Raw genomic sequence first — 21,731 nt, 5'->3', positions numbered from 1 at the left:
GTATTTTGGGAAAGAACCTGAATCAGCAGCTTAGTGTGCTTTCTCAATGGCCAATTCTCTTTCCCCTCCTCTCTGGGCTTTCTCCAAGTCAGACAACAGTGAGCATCAGAGGGAGGAAAGAGCCACTCTGTGCTCCTTGGGCTCTTGCCTCCAGCTTCCTGAAGATTGTCCCCTGGCAGGGAAAGAGCCTTCCAGACTGAGGGTCTGGCAGAGCCTTCATGCAAGACTATTCAAGTGACTAAGGCAGAATTACAATTATAAGTCAAGTCTGTTCTCTGGGGAACAAGCAAAGAATGATTCCACTCAGTTGTTAAAACTTTACAATATGATTGGACAGAATAGAACCCTAGGGATAAACATGGGGACCTTGTTGTCCTGTCTGTAGGCTGCAAGAGGGATGATAAAATGACAGCAACTGAATGAACAAATGGATGTGTAGCATGATGCTCCAGCATGCATTAAACATTTACTGAGCATTGGGGCGCCTGGGTGGCGCAGTCGGTTAAGCGTCCGACTTCAGCCAAGTCACGATCTCGCGGTCGTGAGTTCGAGCCCCGCGTCAGGCTCTGGGCTGATGGCTCAGAGCCTGGAGCCTGTTTCCGATTCTGTGTCTCCCTCTCTCTCTGCCCCTCCCCCATTCATGCTCTGTCTCTCTCTGTCCCAAAAATAAATAAACGTTGAAAAAAAAATTAAAAAAAAAAAACACATTTACTGAGCACCAACTATATGCAAGACTCAAAACAAGTCCTTGTCTTCAGGAAGCTTGCAGTGAAATGGAAGAGGAAGGGTTTGTTCTTGTTTTTTTTTTTTAAATTTAAATTTTATTTTATTTATTTTGAGAGAGAGAGAGAGAGCGAGAGAGCACAAGTGCATGAGGGGGAAAGGGACAGAGAGAGAGAGGGAGAGAGAGAATCCCAAGCAATCTCTAAGATGTCAGCATGGAGCCCAACTCAAGAACCATGATATCACAACCTGAGCCAAAATCAAAGTCTGATGCTTAACCAATTGAGCCATTCAGGACCCCCAAATATGGATTCGTCTTAAATTTGAAGTGCTGTCAGTGAAACAAACAGGTATTGAGGTAGAAAATTATGGGGCAAGAAGATTTATGGGGCAGAAGTCTTACCTGGGAGTAGCATTTAAACTGAGACTTGAAGAATGAGCTTATTATAAGCAGGGCTGGGGGAAAAGTAACTCTCCAGAGGAAAGAGCATGTGCAGAGGCCCCAAGTAGGGGGAAAGCTGGCATGTCCCAGAACCAGAAAGGAGGCTAGTGTGGTTGGAGGGTGGTGAGTGGGGGGGAGAGAGTGGGGGCTGCTGCTCAAGAGCCAGACCTGGGCCAGACAGGCACCTGGAATCAATTATAAGAAAATCTTATAATCTAGGGGCACCTGGCTGGCTCAGTTGGTGGAATGTGGGACTCTTGATCTTGGGGTTGTGAGTTCGAGCCCCACGTTGGGTGTAGAGATTACTTAAAAATAAAATCTTTTGGTTGCCTAGGTGGCTCAGTTGGTTGGGTGTTCGACTTTGGCTCAGGTCATGATCTCACAGTTTGTGAGTTCGAGCCCTATGTTGGGCTCTGTGCTGACAGCTTGTGGAGCCTGGAGCCTGCTTAAGATTCTGTGTCTCCCTCTGTCTCTGCTCCTTCCCCACTTGTGCTCTGTCTCTCTGTCTAAAAAATAAACATTAAAAAATTAAAAAAATAAACTTTTTTTTTAATTTGTTTCAAGTTTTTGTTTAAGTAATCTCTATACCCAATGTGGGGCTTGAACTCATGACCCCAAGGTCAAGAGTCACAGGCTCTCCAAACTCAGCCACCCAGGCACCCCAAAAATAAACTCTTTAAAGGAAAAAAAGAAAAGGGAAGTCACATGATCTTGGCATCACCAAAGGACAGACATTGAAGGTTAAGGTAAGGCATTTGGGTTTGTTTGTTTGTTTGTTTTGAGATCAAAAGGGAACTACTGATGAGTTTTAGACAGGGAAGTGACCTGCCCCAGTCTATATAAAAATTAGCCATGTACAGGTTGGGCACTGGGTGAAGCAAGATGTCAATATCATCTTGTTCCTGCAATAGGAAAAGTGGAGTCAGGATGAGTTCAGGCCAGGTTCAGAGGCAGCCCAACAAGTGATGCTCAGCCAGTGGCCAGCAAGCTTTCTCAGCAAGCTTTACTTGCAGGTAAATCTGAAGTCAAAGTCAGTTGGTAGCTGAAGTAAGTCCTAAGAATTGGGACTGGCACCTATGAATTTGGACAAATGTTTATGGACAGAGTGTGGTTTCCTTAGGCCTCCTTTGGAGGCCTGGGACCCACCCTCTGTCCACTGACCCTAAAAATTATTTTTTTTTTAGTGTTTGTTTATTTTTGAGAGAGAGAAAGAGAGAGAGAGAGAGAGAGAGAGAGAGAGAGAGAGAGAGAGAACGAGCAGGAGAGAGGCAGAGAGAGAGGGAGACACAGTCTTGGAAGCAGGCTCCAGGCTCCGAGCTGTCAGCACAGAGCCCGGATGCGGGGCTGGAACTCATGAGCTGTGAGATCAAGACCTGAGCTGAAGTCGGACGCCCAACTGACTGAGCCACCCAGGCACCCGTACTGACCCTAAAAATTAAATGACCTGTGCAACCATGAGAGTCAGCTTCCAAAGAATGAGAGGGCTTTGCCCTGGCTGTTTTTATTTTATTTTTAAAAAATTAATTAATTAAATTAACTTTAATTTATTATATATATAGAGAGAGTATACATGCATGAGCAGGGGAGGGGGCAGAGGGAGAGACAGAGAGACAGAGAGAGGGAGAGAGAGAATCCCAAGCAGGCTCCACACTCAGTTTGGAGTCTGACACAGAGCTGGACACTGGCTTGATCTCACAAACCTGGGATCAAGGCATGATGCTCAACCGACTGAGCCACCCAGCTGCCCCTACCTTGGCTGTTCTTAAAGCAAAGCCTGGAAAACATCTTTTAATACTTTCGTTGGTATATTCTGTGATTGGGGCAATTTTTTAGGGGTGCTAAAAGCCCATTCTTGGTTATTTGGTTTTCCAAAAAAACCCCAAAACTCCAAAACTTGTGAACTCCAGGAGTTCTTCAATTCATGACAAGGGAGGGAGATAATTTTGTGTTGGAGGCATAGAGATTTATCTCCACCACATGCAGTATGTCTAAATATAGCATATACTGACTGTATTTTCTTTTGGGAGTTTTATGGTTTCAGTTCTTACTTTTAGGTCTTTAATCCATTTTAAGTTTATTTGTATGTATGGGAAAAGAAAGTGGTCCAATTTCATTCTTTTGCATGTAGCTTCCAGTTTTCCCAGCACCATTTATTGAAGATACTATCTTTTCCCCATTGTATATTCTTGCCTCCTTTGTCCTAGATTGACTATGTAAGCATGGGTTTATTTCTAGGCTATTATGTTCTATTGATCTATGTGTCTATTTTTGTGCCAGTACCATATTGTTTTGATCACTATAGTTAAAATCTGCAATTGTGATACCTCTAGCTTTGTTGTTCTTTCTTAAGATATCTTGGGCTATTCAGGGTCTTTTGAGGTTCCATACAAATTTTAGGATTATTTGTTCTAGTTCTGTGAAAAATGCCATCAATATTTCTATAGGGCTTGCAATGAATCTATAGATTACTTTGGGTAAAATAGACATTTTAACAATATAAAATCTTCCAATCCATGAACATAATATATCTTTCTCTTTATTTGTGTCACCTTCAATTTCTTTTATCAATGTCTTATAGTTTTCAGAGTATAAGTCTTTCTCTTCCTTGGTTACATTCACCCCTAGGTACTTCATTTTTTTTTAATGTTTATTTATTTATTTTTAGAGAAAGAGAGGAGGGGAGGGGCAGAGAGAGAGGGAGAGAGAGAATCCCAAGCAGGCTCCATACTGTCAGTGAGGAACCTGACATGGGGCTCAATCCACAAACTGAGATCATGACCTGCGCCAAAATCAAGAGTTGGATGCTTAACCAACTGAGCCACCCAGGCACCCTGGTACCTTACTTTTTTTTGATGCAACTGTAAGTGGGACTGTTTTCTTAATTTCTCTTTCTGCGATTTCATTATTAGTGTATAAAAATAAAACAGATTTCTATATGTTGATTTTGTGTCATGCAACTTTACTGAATTCATTTATTAGTTCTAATAGTTTTTTTGTTGGAGTCTTTAGGGCTTTCTGTATTTAATATCATGTTATCTGCAAATAGTGACAGTTTTATTTCTTCTTTACCAATTCGGATGTCTTTTGTTTCTTTTTCTTGTCTGATTGCTGTGAGTAGAGTTTTCAACTATGTTGAATAAAAGAGGTGAGAGTGGGCATTATTGTCCTGTTTCTGATCTTAGAGGAAAAAGTTTCAGATTTTCACTATTGGCTATGATGTTAGCTGTGACCTTGTCATAAATGACCTTCATTATGTGGAGGTACATTTTCTCTATACCCAGCTGAACAGACCAATTACCAGGAAGGAGATTAAATCAACAATCAAAAACCTCCCAGCCAAAAAAATCTAGTACCAGATGAATTCTGGTGAATTCTACCAAACTTTAAAATTTTTTTTTCCAACGTTTATTTATTTTTGGGACAGAGAGAGACAGAGCATGAATGGGGGAGAGGCAGAGAGAGAGGGAGTCACAGAATCGGAAACAGGCTCCAGGCTCTGAGCCATCAGCCCAGAGCCTGACGCGGGGCTCGAACTCACGGACCGCGAGATCGTGACCTGGCTGAAGTCGGACACTTAACCGACTGCGCCACCCAGGCGCCCCTCTACCAAACTTTTAAAGAAGAATTAAGTCCTTTTCAGACTCTTCCAAAAAAGTGAAAAAGGAAACACTACCAAACTTATTTTACAAAGCCAGTATGATCCTGATATCAAAGCCACTACAAGGACACTACAAGAAAAAAAAAATTACAGGCCACTATGTCTGATGAACATATTTGCAAAAATCCTCAAAAAAAGTTAGCAAACCGGGGTGCTTGGGTGGCTCATCTGCTTAAGTGTCCAACTTCAGCTCAGGTCATGATCTCACGGTTCGTGGGTTTGAGCCCTGCATCAGACTCTGTGCTGATGGTGTGGAGCTTGCTTGGGATTCTCTGTCTCCCTCTCTCTCTCTGCCCCTGTCTCACTCTCGCTCTCTCTCAAAAAATAGATAAGTAAGCTTAAAAAGTTAGCAAACCAAATTTAACAGTACATTAAAAGGATCAGACACTGTGCTCAAATGGGATTTATTCCAGGGGTTCAAAATGGTTCAACATCTGCAAATCCGTAAATGTGATATACCACATTAACCAACTATAGTATAAAAATTGTTTGATCATCTCAATAGATGGAGGAAAAAAAAGCATTTGACAAAATTCAGCATCCTTAAATGATAAAAAATGTGCATGCCTTTTATTTCTTCTTCTTAACTAATTGCATTGGCTAGGATCCTCCAGTATAGTGTTGAATAAAAGTTGTAAAAGCCTTGTTCTTAATCTTAGGAAGAAAGTATTTAGTCTTTCCCCATTTAGTATGATGTTTACTGTAGGTTTTTCATAAATACCCTTTATCAGATTGAGGAAATTCTCTTCTAGTTTGCTAGGAGTCTTACAAAAAATCATGTCTGAGTGTTGAATTTTGTCAAATGCTTTTTCTGTATATAATGAGATGATTATGTGGTTTTTCCCCTTTTATTGTGTTAATATTGTAAATTATACGACTGATTTTTGGATGTTGAGCCAATCTTATATTTGCAGGATAACCTTCATTTGGATAAAGATGTATTGTCTTTTTGATATATTATTGGAAATAATCTGCCAAAGTTTTGTTAAAGGTTTTTTCATTTATATTCCTGAGGGATAGTTGTAATTTTCTTTTCTTAAACATCTTTGTCTGATTTTGGTATCAAACCAAATTGTTTTTTGTTGTTGTTGTTTTGTTATTTTACACAGAGAAAGAGAGCATTAGCGGAGGAGAGGGACAGAGTAAGAGAGAGAGAAAACCCTAAGCAGGCTCCATGCTCAGCACAGAGCCAGACACAGGGCTGGAACCCATGACCCTGGGATCATGATCTGAGCCAAAATCAAGAGTCAGATGCTCAACTGTCTGAGCCACCCAGGCACCCCCCAAAATCAGTTTGATGCCAAATGAAGGTAAAGCTGACTTCATAAGTTAATTTGGGTAGTGTTTATTCCTCTTCTGTTTTCTGCAAAAGTTTGTGTAGCATTGGTATTATAATTAGTAGACTTAACCAGTGAAGCCCTCTAGGCCTGAACTTTCCTTTGTTTTTTTTTTGGGGGGGGGCAGGTTTAAATTTCAAATGCAATTTCTTTAAAAGATATAGGACTATTAAGTTATCTATTTTATATTGATTGAGCTTTGGTAGTTTGTGCCATTTTGTGTCATTTTATTTAAGTTGTCATGTAAGTTGGCATAGAGTTTTTCATAATGTTCCTTTATTACCATTTAATGCCTGTAGAATCCATAGAGGGGTCTACTCTCTTGTTATTTGCTTATTGATAATTTGTGTCTTCTCTTTTTTCCTATATTCTCCTTGCTTCAAGTCCAATATAGTTTCTTTTCCACCAGTTCCCCTAAATATCTCTGAATTGAGATTCATTTGGTCTCACTGGCCTGATTTTAGTAATGTAGCCATCCCTGAGCTGGTAACCATGGCCATGCTCTGATTGGTTGGGGATGAAGTCAGCATCATCTTGGCTACATGGGCTGAGAATGGGAAGGGCCTTTCCTGAAAAAAGTCAGGGTCCTTTAACTTTAAGAATGAGGAATGGATGCCAGGCAGGTAGAAAGTACATATGACCATGTCATAATTTATGGTTTTTTATTCTGAAGAAGTCTAAATTTTTATATAACCAAATTCATAAATTTATCTTTATGTTTCTTTCAGGAAAAAAACTCCCTAAATATCTTTTTTTTTTTTTTGAAGTAAGCTTCGTGCCCAGAGTGGAGACCAGTATAGGGCTTGAACTCACGACCATGAGATCAAGACCTGAGCTGAGATCAAGAGTTGGATGCTTAACTGACTGAGCCACCCAGAAGCCCCCTATACATCTTTAATGAGACAATTTTTACTTAAATTTTCTTTTTTTAATGTTTTCAAGGTTTATACTTATTTAATTCATTTTGAATTTGTTGCAGTTTAAGATATAAGGTGAGGATCTAACTTAACTTTTTCTTCAAGATACTAGATGATCTCTTATACCTTCATTTATTCAACACATTCCTTCAGTAAAACATAATACCTGGTACTTAACATGGTGCTTTTTCCATACTAAGCCCTGTGCTAAGCATTCTAACATATTTTAATGCATTAGTGTTTATAAGGGTTCTATGAGGTAGATACTATTATTATTATCTCTATATATTACTGAGATACAAAGAAGTATTGCTTACTGAAACTTCAATGGCTAATAGATATCTGACATCTGTACCTAGGTGGTTGACTTCCGGTATCTTTTGGTAGGCTTCCAATCTCTGTGCTATACTGCCTCTCAAAATGATTGATGTCCACAGCATGCCTTGTAGTTACTGGCTTTGCAGCTAGTAGACTTCCGTAGTACCCATGCCTACTTTTGTTCCCACCAGTTGGCTTGTACTAAGAATCAGCTGTTTGTTCACAAACCTCAATTTGATAATTGGACTTGTTATTATAATTACATATTTTAGCTAAATAAAGATAAAACAATGAAACATGAGCATAACAACAAAGTTATCTATGAAAACCAAGTTGATTCCTTTCAACAGATTCCATAAAGCCAGATAATGAAAAAATTTGGTTGACTGAGGTGTGGGCAAGAACCGTGAAGGTTGGCAAACGAACAAAAAGCAAAAACTCTACAATTCTTCTCTCAGTTTCCCAAGCACCTATGAAATTTTTGTATTACTGAAACAAATCCTGAAAATTAGAGGATACCCAATGAACATGGTTTAAACAAAAGAGATTACAACAATCACCACACTCATTCTCATAAAAAAGGATATTTATAGATTAGTGAATACATATTTGTTTATAGTTTTAATTTCAACTAAGTGCTTAAAAAGTGTATCACCTTGAAAATTTTTTTAAATATTTATTTATTTTTGAGAGAGAGAGCCCACATGTGAGCGGAGGAAGGACAGAGAGAAGGAGACAGACGATTGGAAGCAGGCTCCACGTTAACAGAAGAGAACCCTATCTGGGGCTCAAACTCGCTCCACGTTAACAGAAGAGAACCCTATCTGGGGCTCAAACTCACAGAACTGTAAGATCATGACCTGAGCCAAAGTCAGATGCTTAACCACTTAACTGAGCCACCCAAACACCACAGGTGTATATCATTTTTAAATTGTTCTTCTGCTTTAACTTCTCCCTTGCCCCCAGATAAACCACCAAGTTAGTCCTAGTCCTAATCTCTCTGAAAGGAACTTTTCTACCTGGATAGCCAATAGTCTTGGCATCATTTATTGATTTGAACTTCTTTTCTCTACTGACTAGAAAATGTACTTAATCATCTACTAGATCCTTATGTATACTGCATTATCTTTCCAGATTATCTATCCAGCTCCATTGTTCTATTTCTCAGTTCTTGACTTACTGTTTTAATACCTGATACTTTCTTTAGCTTAATATTTCTTGGATATTCCACCTCATTAATATTTCCATATATGTCTTACTTCTGAAATTTATTATTAATATATTCTTGTTGAGGATCTTTATCAATTGTGAAAATTCTAGTGAAGAAGGTATTCTATCCTTCGTTATAACGTAAAAATGAGGCAAGATTAACAAACTCGGATACAGCATGGCATCAGAAGCATGAACACCTACCAGCATAGTAGTGGTATACTGAGTTTTCAATACCCTCTGAGAAGATTGCATGACTCAATAATATATGAAAGAAACCACTGTAGATTAAAGCACATGTTAAAAATTGTCAGGAATGAGACAGTTCATGGAGATCATGACAGAACTGCATTTGTAGAGGTTCAGGCAAGGAACAAATTTTCCCCATTCAGGCCCAGCTTATCTTTAGGAGAGGAGCTTGCTTAATTGCTTGCTAAACACCTGCTTCACTTGTTTATTCCTGAGGGTGTAGATGAAGGGATTGAGCATCGGGGTCACCACGGTGTTGAGCAAGGCCACCACCTTGTTCCTGTCCTCCCCCTCATTTCCCTTGCCTGACCGGATGTACATGAAGATGCAGCTGCCATAGAAGAGAGACACAACAATGATGTGGGAGGAACAGGTTGAGAAGGCTTTCTGCCTCTCCTTGGCCGAGGGGATGCGCAGGATGGTGTGGAGGATGTGGCCGTAGCAGGTGGCCGTCACGGACAGAGTGCCCAGCAAACTGAGGTTGGCCGCAATAAAACCCAGAAGCTCTATCAGACTCGTGTCTGCACATATGAGTTCCAGGAGTGGAAAGTTGTCACAAAAGAAATGGTTAATGACATTGGGGCCACAAAATGGCTGCTGAAGTATGATGGAACTTGGAAAGACAATGAGAAGGAATCCTGCCATCCATGAACAAAGAACCAGCTGTATACAGACCCTTTTGCTCATGATGGTTGCATAACGCAAGGGGTTACATATGGCCACATACCTGTCAAAGGACATCACTGCCAGAAGGAAGAACTCTGTGGTGCCCAGGAAGAAATAGAGGAAAAGCTGGAGAAAGCAGCCTGGGAGAGAGATGGTCTTGTATCCAGTCAGGATGTTGGTCAGCATCTTGGGGAAGATGACCGAGGTGAACCAGATCTCCAGGACAGCAAAGTTGCGGAGGAAGTAGTACATGGGGGTGTGGAGGCGCCTGTCCACGAGGGTGATGCCCACGATGAGGAGATTCCCCAGCAGAGTGAGGAGGTAGGTCAGGAGCAGCCCCAGGAAGATGAGCATCTGCAACTCACAGGCATCTGAGAGTCCCAGCAGGACAAACTCGGTGACAGTGGTGTGGTTCCTCATGGCTCCTCTGACCTCTGCTGAGGGTGGCCAATCAGAGGTGTGCAGCATCAGGAGGAGGGATGTTCTGGCGACCCAAGGACACTTGGAACTGAAAGGAAAGAGGGATTCAGAGCTGAAGGAGTCCTTTAATTCTTTGATCTCTGAGTCCCTTTGTCTCCCTCCTCAGGCTGGTTGTCCAGATCTCATGCAGTTAGCATCAAGTCACACATACTTTGACCTAACGTAAATCAATTTTGGGGGAGTCCTTGGGAAAAGTTTTCCCATTTCTCTGTTTCTATTAGGAAACTCCATATTAAACTCCTTTCATTCTTTTCTCATATTCATCCCACCGCTACAGTGGGTCTCTCAAGTGTATTAAAATGTATGCCACTGCAAATCCTGTACCCGATGTATCACAGACCTTGATAGAAAGCATTGGTGGAATACTTACCCTATAGCTTGTTACAGAAGGCATTTAAGTTAGAGATGGTGGTTGCACCTGAGCTCCATCATTCACCAACAAGTCTGGGACCGTTATCTACCTAACCAAAACTGTTTCCTTGGTGGGAACAGTAAGAGCACATTTGTAAAAAGTTCTCCCACAACTTAAATAAATAATGCATTTCCAACACTTAGCACAAGGCTAGCCACAGAGCAAGCACTCACATAGTGTTAGGTATGTTCATTTCCTCCTTTGTGACTGAAACTCTAGTGGGATGATAATAAGAGGAAATCAGAGTAAAATTGGAGAAAAGATACCGTGACTTGGGCAATATGTACTGAAACAAACTGTTTAAAAAATACAAAGATATTATCAGCTCATTATGGAAAGCTTAGGAAACATAGAAAATCCATAGGAAACGGAGCAAAAATTTCACATGTAGCCCCACAGAGACATTTTTATTCAGAGTTTTATTGTATTTTTTCCATTCTTAGTGTTTAATAACAGTGTTTATTGCTTTACATACCATGCTCATAGATTATGTATTTTGTACCTCTTTCCTTCTGACATATTAGTGTCACGTTATTATAAACATTTTGTTAATCTATTATTTGGCTGATACTTTTCAAGGGATGCATGTGCTATAAAACTATATGCTATGATACATAGTGTGGGAGAGAGCATATATTCGCAGGTGAGGCATCATGCTTAATTTTTGGGGATAATATCCTAATAATGATAACAAAGAATCGTAACAATTAACAGTGATATTCAAGATTGTTCATCAGTCAATTTCAAATTTGGAGAGTATATATCTTTGTTTTAAGTGATTGTCACTTCTCTGTTTTACATTACTTAATATTGTCCTTAGAGATCTGGATACAGAACTACACAAGCTTGTCATTGGTTGTTCTTCATAGAAATGACAGGTTGAGGTGAGCTTCTGTAGGGAGGAGGTGACTCCATCCAAGACAGGAGCAGGACCCAATGTGATCAGATTGCATCAGAAAAGTGATAACATACGACATTATAGCTATGTGACATATGTATTTTCATGGAGAAGGACTGGATGAGAACCTGGGAAAAGGAACATGATTGCCAATCAGGATGGGAGGATCGTGGGTGATTTTTTCTTTCCTCTTTTAATTATTGTAATGTTTGCTTATGAAATAACAAGTTCAAACTCATAAGAGGAACCAGCACAGTCAGCCCATTTGTGTTAAGAGTTGGGCAGAACGTTTCAGGAGAGACAAGGGGGAAACCAATGGCTGTCCATGAAAACGGTAAACAAAAGCTTTAGAGATTCTGGGACTCATGAGCTGGACCTGGGTCAGGATAGTGAGAATGATGAAAAGAATCAAAGAGGTCAGCTAGGCGGTAGCCTGCCTGTGGCACCTTAAACACATGACAGGTTTCTGGGCAGGGTGTCCAGAGCAGTCGGATTCCCCTTCCCCCATTCCAAAAATTGCACCCATGCAGGTTACCTCATTAGCTGCCAGGTGAGGTGTTCTATTGTCTTCAAGGCAGTTGTGATGATGGAGACTCCTAGTTTTCAGAGGAAGCTCCTGGCTCTGCAATGTTGCCCAAGGACTATGTTTCTTGGGGGATCCACCAGGGATTCAAAATGAAGGAAGCTCCAGAGCTGTAACATGGTCGGAAGGTCATGGACATAGGCGGGCCCTGTCCTCTTTGTACCGCACGTGTCCCAAACCTCCATGTTTTCCAACAACCAGTCTTCCTTAAGAAATGCTCCGTGACTCCTTGGTCACCAACATCCCCAGATAGCTCATCTCTGGGCGTTCCCCAGAACTTCTGGGGTCACCAGTTTTTCAGGAAGTTTCTGTTGCTTCTGCCCCATCATAGCATCTCTGCTGGAACACTTTCCTGAGGAAATGGATGTAGAAACATAATCAATTATTCACCCATCTCTCCTAAACTAAGGCAGAGACAGACATCAATGTTGAGACTCATATGACTCATTTTCAGTTGGGCTTAAGAGGCTTCTAAGCAGAATGGTACATGCCCTTCCAGGGGCATGGTGCCCATAGAGGATTCTGGGGTAACCTATTAGTGGCAGACTCCTTGTCTCTGTGGAGCTGGCATCGGGCCTGGGCTGCCTGAGGTTCTGGTTGGTCTCCATGGAACTCAGAGATATACCGGGTACACAGCTCAAACTTAGCCGGTCTAGAGTGTCTCCCTCTTCTCTTGTAGGATGGAGCTGTGCTTCCCCTGAGATTCATTACCATCCGTGGTAATAGGGACCTCAGGAGGTCCCTTACCTCTAACTTTCTTCAACTTTGAGATTGAGAGTTTCCTTTGTTCTGGCTGAGAAACTCAAAACTCCTAATGAAGTTTAATGATAACAAAGAAGTGCAATTATGAAAACACTCAACAAATATCTGTTGAGGGCTTATTGTGTGGCAAGTACTGGTCTACACACCAGCGATGTATAGGCAGAGTCTTGTGGGGACCAAAGACATTAAGCCATCACACTAACAAGTAATTGCTATTGTGACTAGTGTTCTGAAGGAGAGCTCATAAGATAGCCTGAGCTAGGCTGAAGGACAAGGGAAGTTGTTCCTGATGAAGTTCTATGAAGCTGAGACCTGTAGGATGAGTTGGCATGTGGGGGATGAAACACTTTAATTAATTAGTTAATCCTTCATTCAACACATATTGAGCACCTACTATGTGTCAGGCTTTGTGCTGTGCACTGAGGATGACTATGAGTGGTGAATGAAACACACATGCTCCAGTCCCCATGGAATTTCCTCTCCATTGGGAGAATCTTGGTAAGAGGGCCTTGGGACTGTCCCCATCTTAGTCATTGACCCAGTCAAGTGAAAACTCTGTGATCCCACCTTCTTTCTTTGGTCACCAAACTACTGCCTAGAGTGGGTAAAACCGGCTGAGATAAATTGACTGTAGTAAGTAGTATGATTTTAGGAGCCAATGATGTGTTCGAAAAGCCAAATGAGTGACTGGCTTTCAGTTATCTGTTTCAAATGACTGAATGAAGTTAATTTGATTAGGGTTTCTCTCTCTGGGAATCTGGCTATTCTTGATGTGGTAAGATGACTAGGGTTGGCGACCCACTCTCTAACACCTCATTATGTCCTATAAACTGCTTTTGTAGTCACCTTACTTCTGGTAGGAGTTATGACTACACCAGTGACCGATAACAAGGAGGTCCCAGTAGTTGGACAGGCGAGAGTAAAGAGTGAACATGGCCTACCCTGGTTATGCCTGCTGGGATATGCTTATAGAAATTTTATTCCTTCTCTACTCAGACCAGAAAGGGCCTGGATTTCTGAGTCCTGTAGCTTTTGAATAGTGATCATCCATCAGTGGGCACCTGCGAGGCATGGTGAGAAATTAAAACATTGACTCCCCTATATGATAAAGATTCTCCCTTTTCTTCACTGGATCTTGAGAGGGCACTCTCAAGATCCCAAGGTTTTATCCTTACTTTGTGCCCAAGGTTTTATCCTTACTTTGTGCATCTTTGTTTCTGTGTAAAGGGCCTGCCATCTGAAAGAAAAACAACCTGATTTATTCTCCTCCAAACTGGAAAACTAGTCTTTTTCTCACACTAAAATTCAGAGGAGGAACATATGTAAATATGTACTAACAAGACAGTAGAAGGGCTATGAAGGCATAGAGGTCGGTGTTTGAGGAAAGAAAAAGGAGTGAGACCTGTCCAGGAAAGGCAAGCCTAAGGAAGTATGAGTGCAGCCCACACTGGAAGGCAGAGCTTGGAGTTATCCAGGTGACTGGCTGGGACATTTCCAGGCAAAGACAAGATGGTATTTCAAGACCATGATTTGGCAAAGGGGTGGTGTTTTTGAAGCACAGAAAGAAGGCCAGTGAGTCACGAAGACAATGATAGTGATTTGAGATTTGGCTGGAGAGTTGTGCTGGGTTCCAGATTTGCAGAGCCTTGAGAGCCTCGTGTGGTAAGGAGGATGGTGCATTCCAAGTGCAACTGGAAGCTATTGGAAGGTGTTCAGCAGAGAAGGGACACGATCTTGTTTATGTTTTATTTATTTTTTTATTTTTTTTAAACTTTTTTTTTTCAACGTTTATTTATTTTTGGGACAGAGAGAGACAGAGCATGAACGGGGGAGGGGCAGAGAGAGAGGGAGACACAGAATCCGAAACAGGCTCCAGGCTCTGAGCCATCAGCCCAGAGCCTGACGCGGGGCTCGAACTCCCGGACCGCGAGATCGTGACCTGGCTGAAGTCGGACGCTTAACCGACTGCGCCACCCAGGCGCCCCTTGTTTATGTTTTAAAAAGACATCATTCTGGGCACCTGGGTGGCTCAGTCGGTTCTCAGTCGGTGGCTCAGGTTATGATCTCACGGTTTGTGAGTTCGAGCCCCACGTTGGGCTCTGTGCTGACAGCTCAGAGCCTGGAGCCTGTTTCAGATTCTGTGTCTCCCTCTCTCTGACCCTCCCCGTTCACGCTCTGTCTCTCTCTGTCTCAAAAATAAATAAACGTTAAAAAAAAAATTTTAAAGGCATCATTCAAGATGCCTGGGTGGCTCAGTTGGTTAAGCGTCCAACTTTGGCTCAGGTCATGAACTCGAGGTTCAGGGGTTTGACCCCGTGTCGGGCTCTGCGCTGACAGCTTAGAGCCTGGAGCCTGTTTCTGATTCTGTGTCTGTGTCTCTCTCTGCCCCTCTCCTGCTCGTGCTCTGTCTCTCTCTGTCTTTCATTACTAAATAAACATTAAAAAAAGTTTAAAAAGGCATCACTCTGGCAGATAGTAGGAAGAAGAAATTGGAACAGGCAAGAGGAACAGGAAAGTGGATCAGGGGATTTATTGCAGGGTGTGGGGGGAAAATCACATAGGAAAATTGTCATCACTTTTGATGAAGAGTCAATAGAGTAGGAGAAAAAATAGGGGCAGGCAAATGTGGATTGAGGGTATGAGAAAAGGAAGTGTGGCCAGGGTATAAAACCTTGGAAATGACCAGGCCTGGCGAGGCAGGCAGAGGCAGAGCACAGAAAGGGGATCCTTGAGGAAGGGAGTGGTTGGTGGTTCGAATCGACTGCAGTTAGTAGATATCTGGGAAGTCTGTCTGCAGGTGGCAAACATTTTTGGCTAGCTGGTAGTTGAGGAGTGTGAATATAGTTCCTGGAGGGGTTGGGGAACAGACTGGCAGAAACTAAGTAGAAAAACACGTCCTCAATGGATGGAAGAATAGGCATGTTCTCAGGATCAGGGTTGAGGCACTGAATAGAAGGCCAGGATCCAATTCCCAGGACTGGGCACAAGAGCCTTTGTTTCAGAAACAGGGCAAAAGTTTAGTCACTATAAAAGGAGCACCAGGGTGAATGTGGACTACCAGGAAGTGAGGCTGAGGCTGTGTCCCACAGAGCTGGCCTGAATCTTTCCCAAATCTCCCTGTCTGCAGCCAGGATTGTCCCAGAACTTGGAGGGAAGGGTCAAATGAGGAAAGGACAGGTTTTGTCAAAAGGGAACCACCACTGAGACCACTTAAGAGTTGTCACACTGGGATTCTGCCATCTCCATTTTGCCTACCTTGTCTTCTTTTAGCCATTGCTTTGTTACCTTAAATTCCATTCAGTCAAAGATTCATTGAACACTCACCTTGTGTTAGGTGCCATGGGGAACCCAACAATGAAGATGACATGGTCCCTGCTCTATAGGAGCCCAAGATGGAGTATTCTGTCTAGGTGATTATTATACAGGTGGATTGCATTGTAGCCTCTTGGAGATTCCATAGAGATTATATTTGCTCCTAGCTACCAGAATAGCGACAGAAGTAATGCGGTCTCTGTGTTGTTAGAGAAGTTTGTGACATTCAGTGGGACATCAGATAGCATATTTACTTGGTGTCACAGATTGGTCTTACATACTTCTTGTGATAGGCAGCCTCTGAGATGGCCCCCAGGGTCTGCACCCTATCGTATTCATGTCCCTGTGTAATCCTCTCCCCTTGTGTGTGGCTGGAACTGGTGACCAGCTCCTAATGAATAGAACACAGGAAAAGAGATAAGATGTCACTTCTGAGAATGTTCCAAAGATTCTGTGGTTTCCGTCTTCTATGCCCTCTCTTGGTCTCTTGATTGTTCTGAGGGCAGCCAGCTGCCTTGTTTTGAACTGCCTTGCGGAGAAGCCCCTGTGTCAAGGAATTGATGTCTCTAGACAACAGCCAGCAAGGACTTGAGGCCTGTCAGCAGCCACATGAGGGGACTTGGAAACAGATCTTCTCCCAGATGGAGCCTTGAGATGGCTGTCATTTTAGCTTATGCCTTGATTATAGCCTTATGAGAGATCCTGAGCCAGAGGAACCCGTTGAGTCATGTCCTGATACCTACCTCAGAAACTGTGAGCTAATAAAGGCTTGTTGTTTTAAGGTGCTAAGTTTTTGGATAGTATGTTACACAACAATGGATAATGAATACTGTTCTCTTCAGGATTCTAGCTTTTATTTTTGAGGTGTCATAGTGGGGTACTCAATGCACGATGAGCTGAGTACAGATATCCTACTTCCTGTGCCTTTGGTCTTAAGCTCTCTGCTGATGATGGCTATTTTTTTTTTATATATATGAAATTTATTGACAAATTGGTTTCCATACAACACCCAGTGCTTGATGATGGCTATTTTGAACTTCCTTTATACTCTAAATCTTGAGCTTAGTTTACTCATTAATGATTATCATATAAAGTCTTAGAGAGTAGTATTTGTTACTCTGGATTTGAATATAGAGATTTCATCGTCCAAGTGGTTAGTGACGGGCTTACAAATACTAACATCACAATTTCTTCTCAGCTCTATGACAATTCTGCTTTTTGGATAGCTTTTGTGCTATAAACTAAACAATGAGAATGAGAAATAGACAAGTAGACAATTCCATTGCCACCGGAAACTGTTACGAAGAGTTCCTTGTCTCATGGGGTGCCTGGGTGGCTTGGTCGGTTGAGTGCCCAACTTCAGCTCAGACCATGATCTCACAGTTTGTTAGTTGGTTAGTTCATGAGTTTGAGCCCCGCCTGCTTCAGATCTTGTGTCCCCTTCTGTCTCTGCCCCTCCCCGACTGGTGCTCTCTATTTCAAAAAACCGACCAACCAACCAACAATCTAACATTAAAAAAAAAAAAAAAAAAAAAAAAAGAGTCCTTGTCCTAGTCAACATGCTTATCCCAAGTTTGCTGTGTCCACAATACAGTTGCCTAAGACAGGACCAACTCTGAACCTCCTAAGCCAGCTTTTCTCCTTACTGCTTTGTTTCTGTGATAACATCTTTTGGATTGCCTAGACTCAATATCCGGGGCTCTCCTTTAATTCTGTTTTTTCCTGTGATCGCTTTTCCTCTTTAGTACCCAAGCCCTAGCAGGTTCTGCCTGTGCAACATCTCTTGCATATTTTTTCTTGTTGCATTGCCATGTATACTACTCAAGTTACCTCTTGTTTGAAGTATTTCTGTTATCTTTTTAACTTTTTATTAAATTTCAAACACATACAAAAGTAGAGAGGTTATATAATGAATCTCCATATAATCATTACCTAACTTTGACAATAACTAAGTCATGTCCATTCTTGTTTCACCTACACACCCCCCCAGTTTCCCCTTTCCCATATTATTGTGAAACAAATCCCAGACATCATGTCATTTCATCTGTACGTTTCAGTAAATATTAAAGCCATAGTACTCTTTAAAATGTAAATATAACACCATTACTACTTTTTAATTTTTTTTGGTTTCAGGAGTAGAATTTAGTGATTCATCACTTATGTGTAACAACGAGTGCTCACCATAACAACTGCCCTCCTTAATACCCATCAGCCATTTACCCCAATCCTCCGCCCACCCCCCTCCATCAACCTTCAGTTTGTTCTCTTTTGTTAAGAGTGTCCTATGGTTTGTTTTCCTCTCTTTCTCTTTTTTTTTTTTTTTTACCTTCCCACATGTTCATCTGTTTTTTTTTCCTTTAAATTCCATATATGACTGAAATCATATGGTATCTGTCTTTCTCTGACTGACTTACATGGCTTAGCATAATATACTCTAGCTCCATTATTACTTTTAAAAATGAAAAATACATCAATCATCAAAAGGATTATTATTTTAATTTGAATTGTCCTATTACTATGGTTGACCATCTTGCCTTATTTATTGGCTCTTTGGGTTTGCTTTTCTGTGAAGTATCTATGCATATCCTTTGCTCTTTATCTATTGGGTGGTTTGTCTTTGTATATTATGAATAATAACCCCCTATTAGTAATATGCATTTTCCATCTACCCCCCCTTCCTACATACCCATTCAAACACTTCTTCCTACAGTTCTCTTTCCCTTGACCGGTGGATGGGATTCAGGATATGTATGATGAATTTTCTGGCCACTCATATTATTTTAGAAGTTCTCCATTCGCTATAAGTCCAAAGAATTGGGTTATTACGTTGCCCAATTCTATGTAATTGTTAAAATTCTGAACATCACTGAAAGTGAAAAGGTACTCCTTGCTCCACTTAAGGCCTCTTTCAGGTGGGAAATCTTCAGAGGGAAAAGGTGTGTGCTGTTGGCTTCATCTGCCTTAACTCTGTATGCCCACCTCCCCCTTGCCTGTGTTTTCCACCCCTGCCCTCTTCCAGGGATATGGGACAGGGGGGTGGTGGCAAGTAGGGGATGGAGAACCTAGAGGAAACGGATGGTGATACGGACAAAGACAGTAGTGGTGGTGGTGGTTAGAAGTGGTGGGGTGCTGTGTATATTTTGAAGGCATAATCTACGGAATTTGCCAATGGATTGGCTGTCTGATATAAGAGAAAGAGGGAGAGTCAAAGATAAAATAGTTTTGCTCTATCTGGAATCTCTATTTTTCTTACTGTGGTAGAATACATGGAACATAAAATTGACCATTTTGACCATTTTAAAGTGTACGGCTCAGCAGCATTCACAGTGCTGTGCAATCATCAGCACTACCCCTCTCAGACCCTTTTCATCATCTGAAACCAAAACTCTGCATCCATTAAACAATACGTCATTCCCACCCCCACTTCTAGCCCCTGGTTCCCACCAGTCTACTTTCTGTCTCCATGATTCTGACTACTCTAGATACCTCACATAAATGACATCATCCAATATTTGTACTTTTGTGTCTGGCTTCTTTCACTTAGCAGAATGTCTTCAACATTCATCCATTTTGGAGCATGTGTCACAATTTCCTTCCTGTTCAAGGCAGAATAATACCCCATTGTATGTTTATAGCACATTTTGTTGATCCTTTTATTCATCAGCAGACATCTGAGTTGTCCCCATATTTGTGGTTAGTGTGAATAATGCTGCTATAAACGTGAATGTACAAATATCTCTTTAAGTTACTGCTTTTGGTCCTTTTAGGTATATACCCAGGCTGGATTGTATAGTAAATCTATGTTTATTTTTGAGAAAGTGCCCTAGAGTTTTCCACAGTGGCTGCACCATTTTCCATTCCCACCAGCAATGCACAAGAGACAGGAAGACTGAGGCTCAGAGAAGTAACCAACCAGTAGGTAGGAGAGCTGTTATCGATAGGAACGAGGAATTTCTATCAATTTTAATTAAAAAAAGCATAAGAAGTTTGTGTACAAAATAATAAGCAATTGGGCTTAGTCCTCTGTTGAGTTCTTGCTGATGTATTACTGTGAGAGGAGCACAAGTGTGAAATGAGGGCAGTGCTAACAGAGAACTGTTAGCACCCTCTCCTCTGAGGGTGTTGGAGCAACAGACCCCAAAGAACCAGTTAGGGTGCAAGTACTTATTGAGTATTTATATGGTCAATGACAATGGGTTGGTGCTTGAGGCTTGTGGTGAATTACAGAGCTGGGACCTGCTCCCAAAGAGCTCTTTGTATTCTGTTGGGAAGCCAGGCAGACACAGATGGAATGAAGAGAATAATTCAAATCTGATAATTAATAAAAATGCTTTGGGGATCTAGAGAGCTTATGAGGTTATGCTGAGTTGCATAGTGACTGGCACCCCAGAAACATGGCAGCAGAGAATTTTCTAAGTGGGAAAGTCTCCATTTCTGGCAGGGTCCTGAATCGTGTTAGCCTTCCTGGGAATATTAGTTTCAGCCTCTTAATTCCACAGGTTTATAAGAAGAGCTTGTTTACCTGCTCCTTAAACACCTGCTTCACCTGCTTGTTCCGCAGGGTGTAGATGAAGGGATTGAGCATCGGGGTCACCACGGTGTTGAGCAAGGCCACCACCTTGTTCCTGTCCTCCCCCTCATTTCCCTTGCCTGACCGGATGTACATGAAGATGCAGCTGCCATAGAAGAGAGACACAACAATGATGTGGGAGGAGCAGGTTGAGAAGGCTTTCTGCCTCTCCTTGGCCGAGGGGATGCGCAGGATGGTGTGGAGGATGTGGCCGTAGCAGGTGGCCGTCACGGACAGAGTGCCCAGCAAACTGAGGTTGGCCGCAATAAAACCCAGAAGCTCTATCAGACTCGTGTCTGCACATATGAGTTCCAGGAGTGGAAAGTTGTCACAAAAGAAATGGTTAATGACATTGGGGCCACAAAATGGCTGCTGAAGTATGATGGAACTTGGAAAGACAATGAGAAGGAATCCTGCCATCCATGAACAAAGAACCAGCTGTATACAGACCCTTTTGCTCATGATGGTTGCATAACGTAAGGGGTTACATATGGCCACATACCTGTCAAAGGACATCACTGCCAGTAGGAAGAACTCTGTGGTGCCCAGGAAGAAATAGAGGAAACTTTGTAGGAAACAGCCTGGGAGAGAGATGGTCTTGTATCCAGTCAGGATGTTGGTCAGCATCTTGGGGAAGATGACCGAGGTGAACCAGATCTCCAGGACAGCAAAGTTGCGGAGGAAGTAGTACATGGGGGTGTGGAGGCGCCTGTCCACGAGGGTGATGCCCACGATGAGGAGATTCCCCAGCAGAGTGAGGAGGTAGGTCAGGAGCAGCCCCAGGAAGATGAGCATCTGCAACTCACAGGCATCTGAGAGTCCCAGCAGGACAAACTCGGTGACAGTGGTGTGGTTCCTCATGGCTCCTCTGACCTCTGCTGAGGGTGGCCAATCAGAGGTGTGCAGCATCAGGAGGAGGGATGTTCTGGCGACCCAAGGACACTTGGAACTGAAAGGAAAGAGGGATTCAGAGCTGAAGGAGTCCTTTAATTCTTTGATCTCTGAGTCCCTTTGTCTCCCTCCTCAGGCTGGTTGTCCAGATCTCATGCAGTTAGCATCAAGTCACACATACTTTGACCTAACGTAAACCAATTTTGGGGGAGTCCTTGGGAAAAGTTTTCCCATTTCTCTGTTTCTATTAGGAAACTCCATATTAAACTCCTTTCATTCTTTCTCACATTCATCCAACTGCTAC

General features: G+C 42.1%; 2 protein-coding genes across 2 annotated transcripts; both read right to left on the bottom strand.

The window, feature by feature from the left end:
* Positions 1 to 9,009: 9,009 nt before the first annotated feature.
* Positions 9,010 to 9,987, bottom strand: LOC124508347 (olfactory receptor 49-like). Its single transcript, XM_047074713.1, has one exon. It carries the CDS (start codon positions 9,985 to 9,987, stop codon positions 9,010 to 9,012), a length of 978 nt encoding a protein of 325 aa, XP_046930669.1.
* Positions 9,988 to 20,467: 10,480 nt separating this feature from the next.
* LOC124508348 (olfactory receptor 49) lies at positions 20,468 to 21,457 on the bottom strand. The gene has a single exon (XM_047074714.1). The coding sequence runs from the start codon at positions 21,443 to 21,445 to the stop codon at positions 20,468 to 20,470; it is 978 nt and encodes a 325-aa protein (XP_046930670.1). The 5' UTR covers positions 21,446 to 21,457.
* Positions 21,458 to 21,731: the final 274 nt, after the last annotated feature.

The sequence above is a fragment of the Lynx rufus genome, unplaced genomic scaffold, assembly GCF_022079265.1.
Source record: "Lynx rufus isolate CCGP_SWC_20201006 ecotype Redwood Valley unplaced genomic scaffold, mLynRuf1.p SCAF_13, whole genome shotgun sequence".
Taxonomy (NCBI): Eukaryota; Metazoa; Chordata; class Mammalia; order Carnivora; family Felidae; genus Lynx; species Lynx rufus.
The sequence above is the reverse complement of the archived record's forward strand: the minus strand, read 5'-3'. Positions and strand labels throughout refer to the sequence as shown.

Excerpts from the sequence above, each read along its gene's own strand:
- LOC124508347 (XM_047074713.1), bottom strand. The coding sequence starts at position 9,987 with ATGCTGCACACCTCTGATTGGCCACCCTCAGCAGAGGTCAGAGGAGCC.
- LOC124508348 (XM_047074714.1), bottom strand. The coding sequence starts at position 21,445 with ATGCTGCACACCTCTGATTGGCCACCCTCAGCAGAGGTCAGAGGAGCC.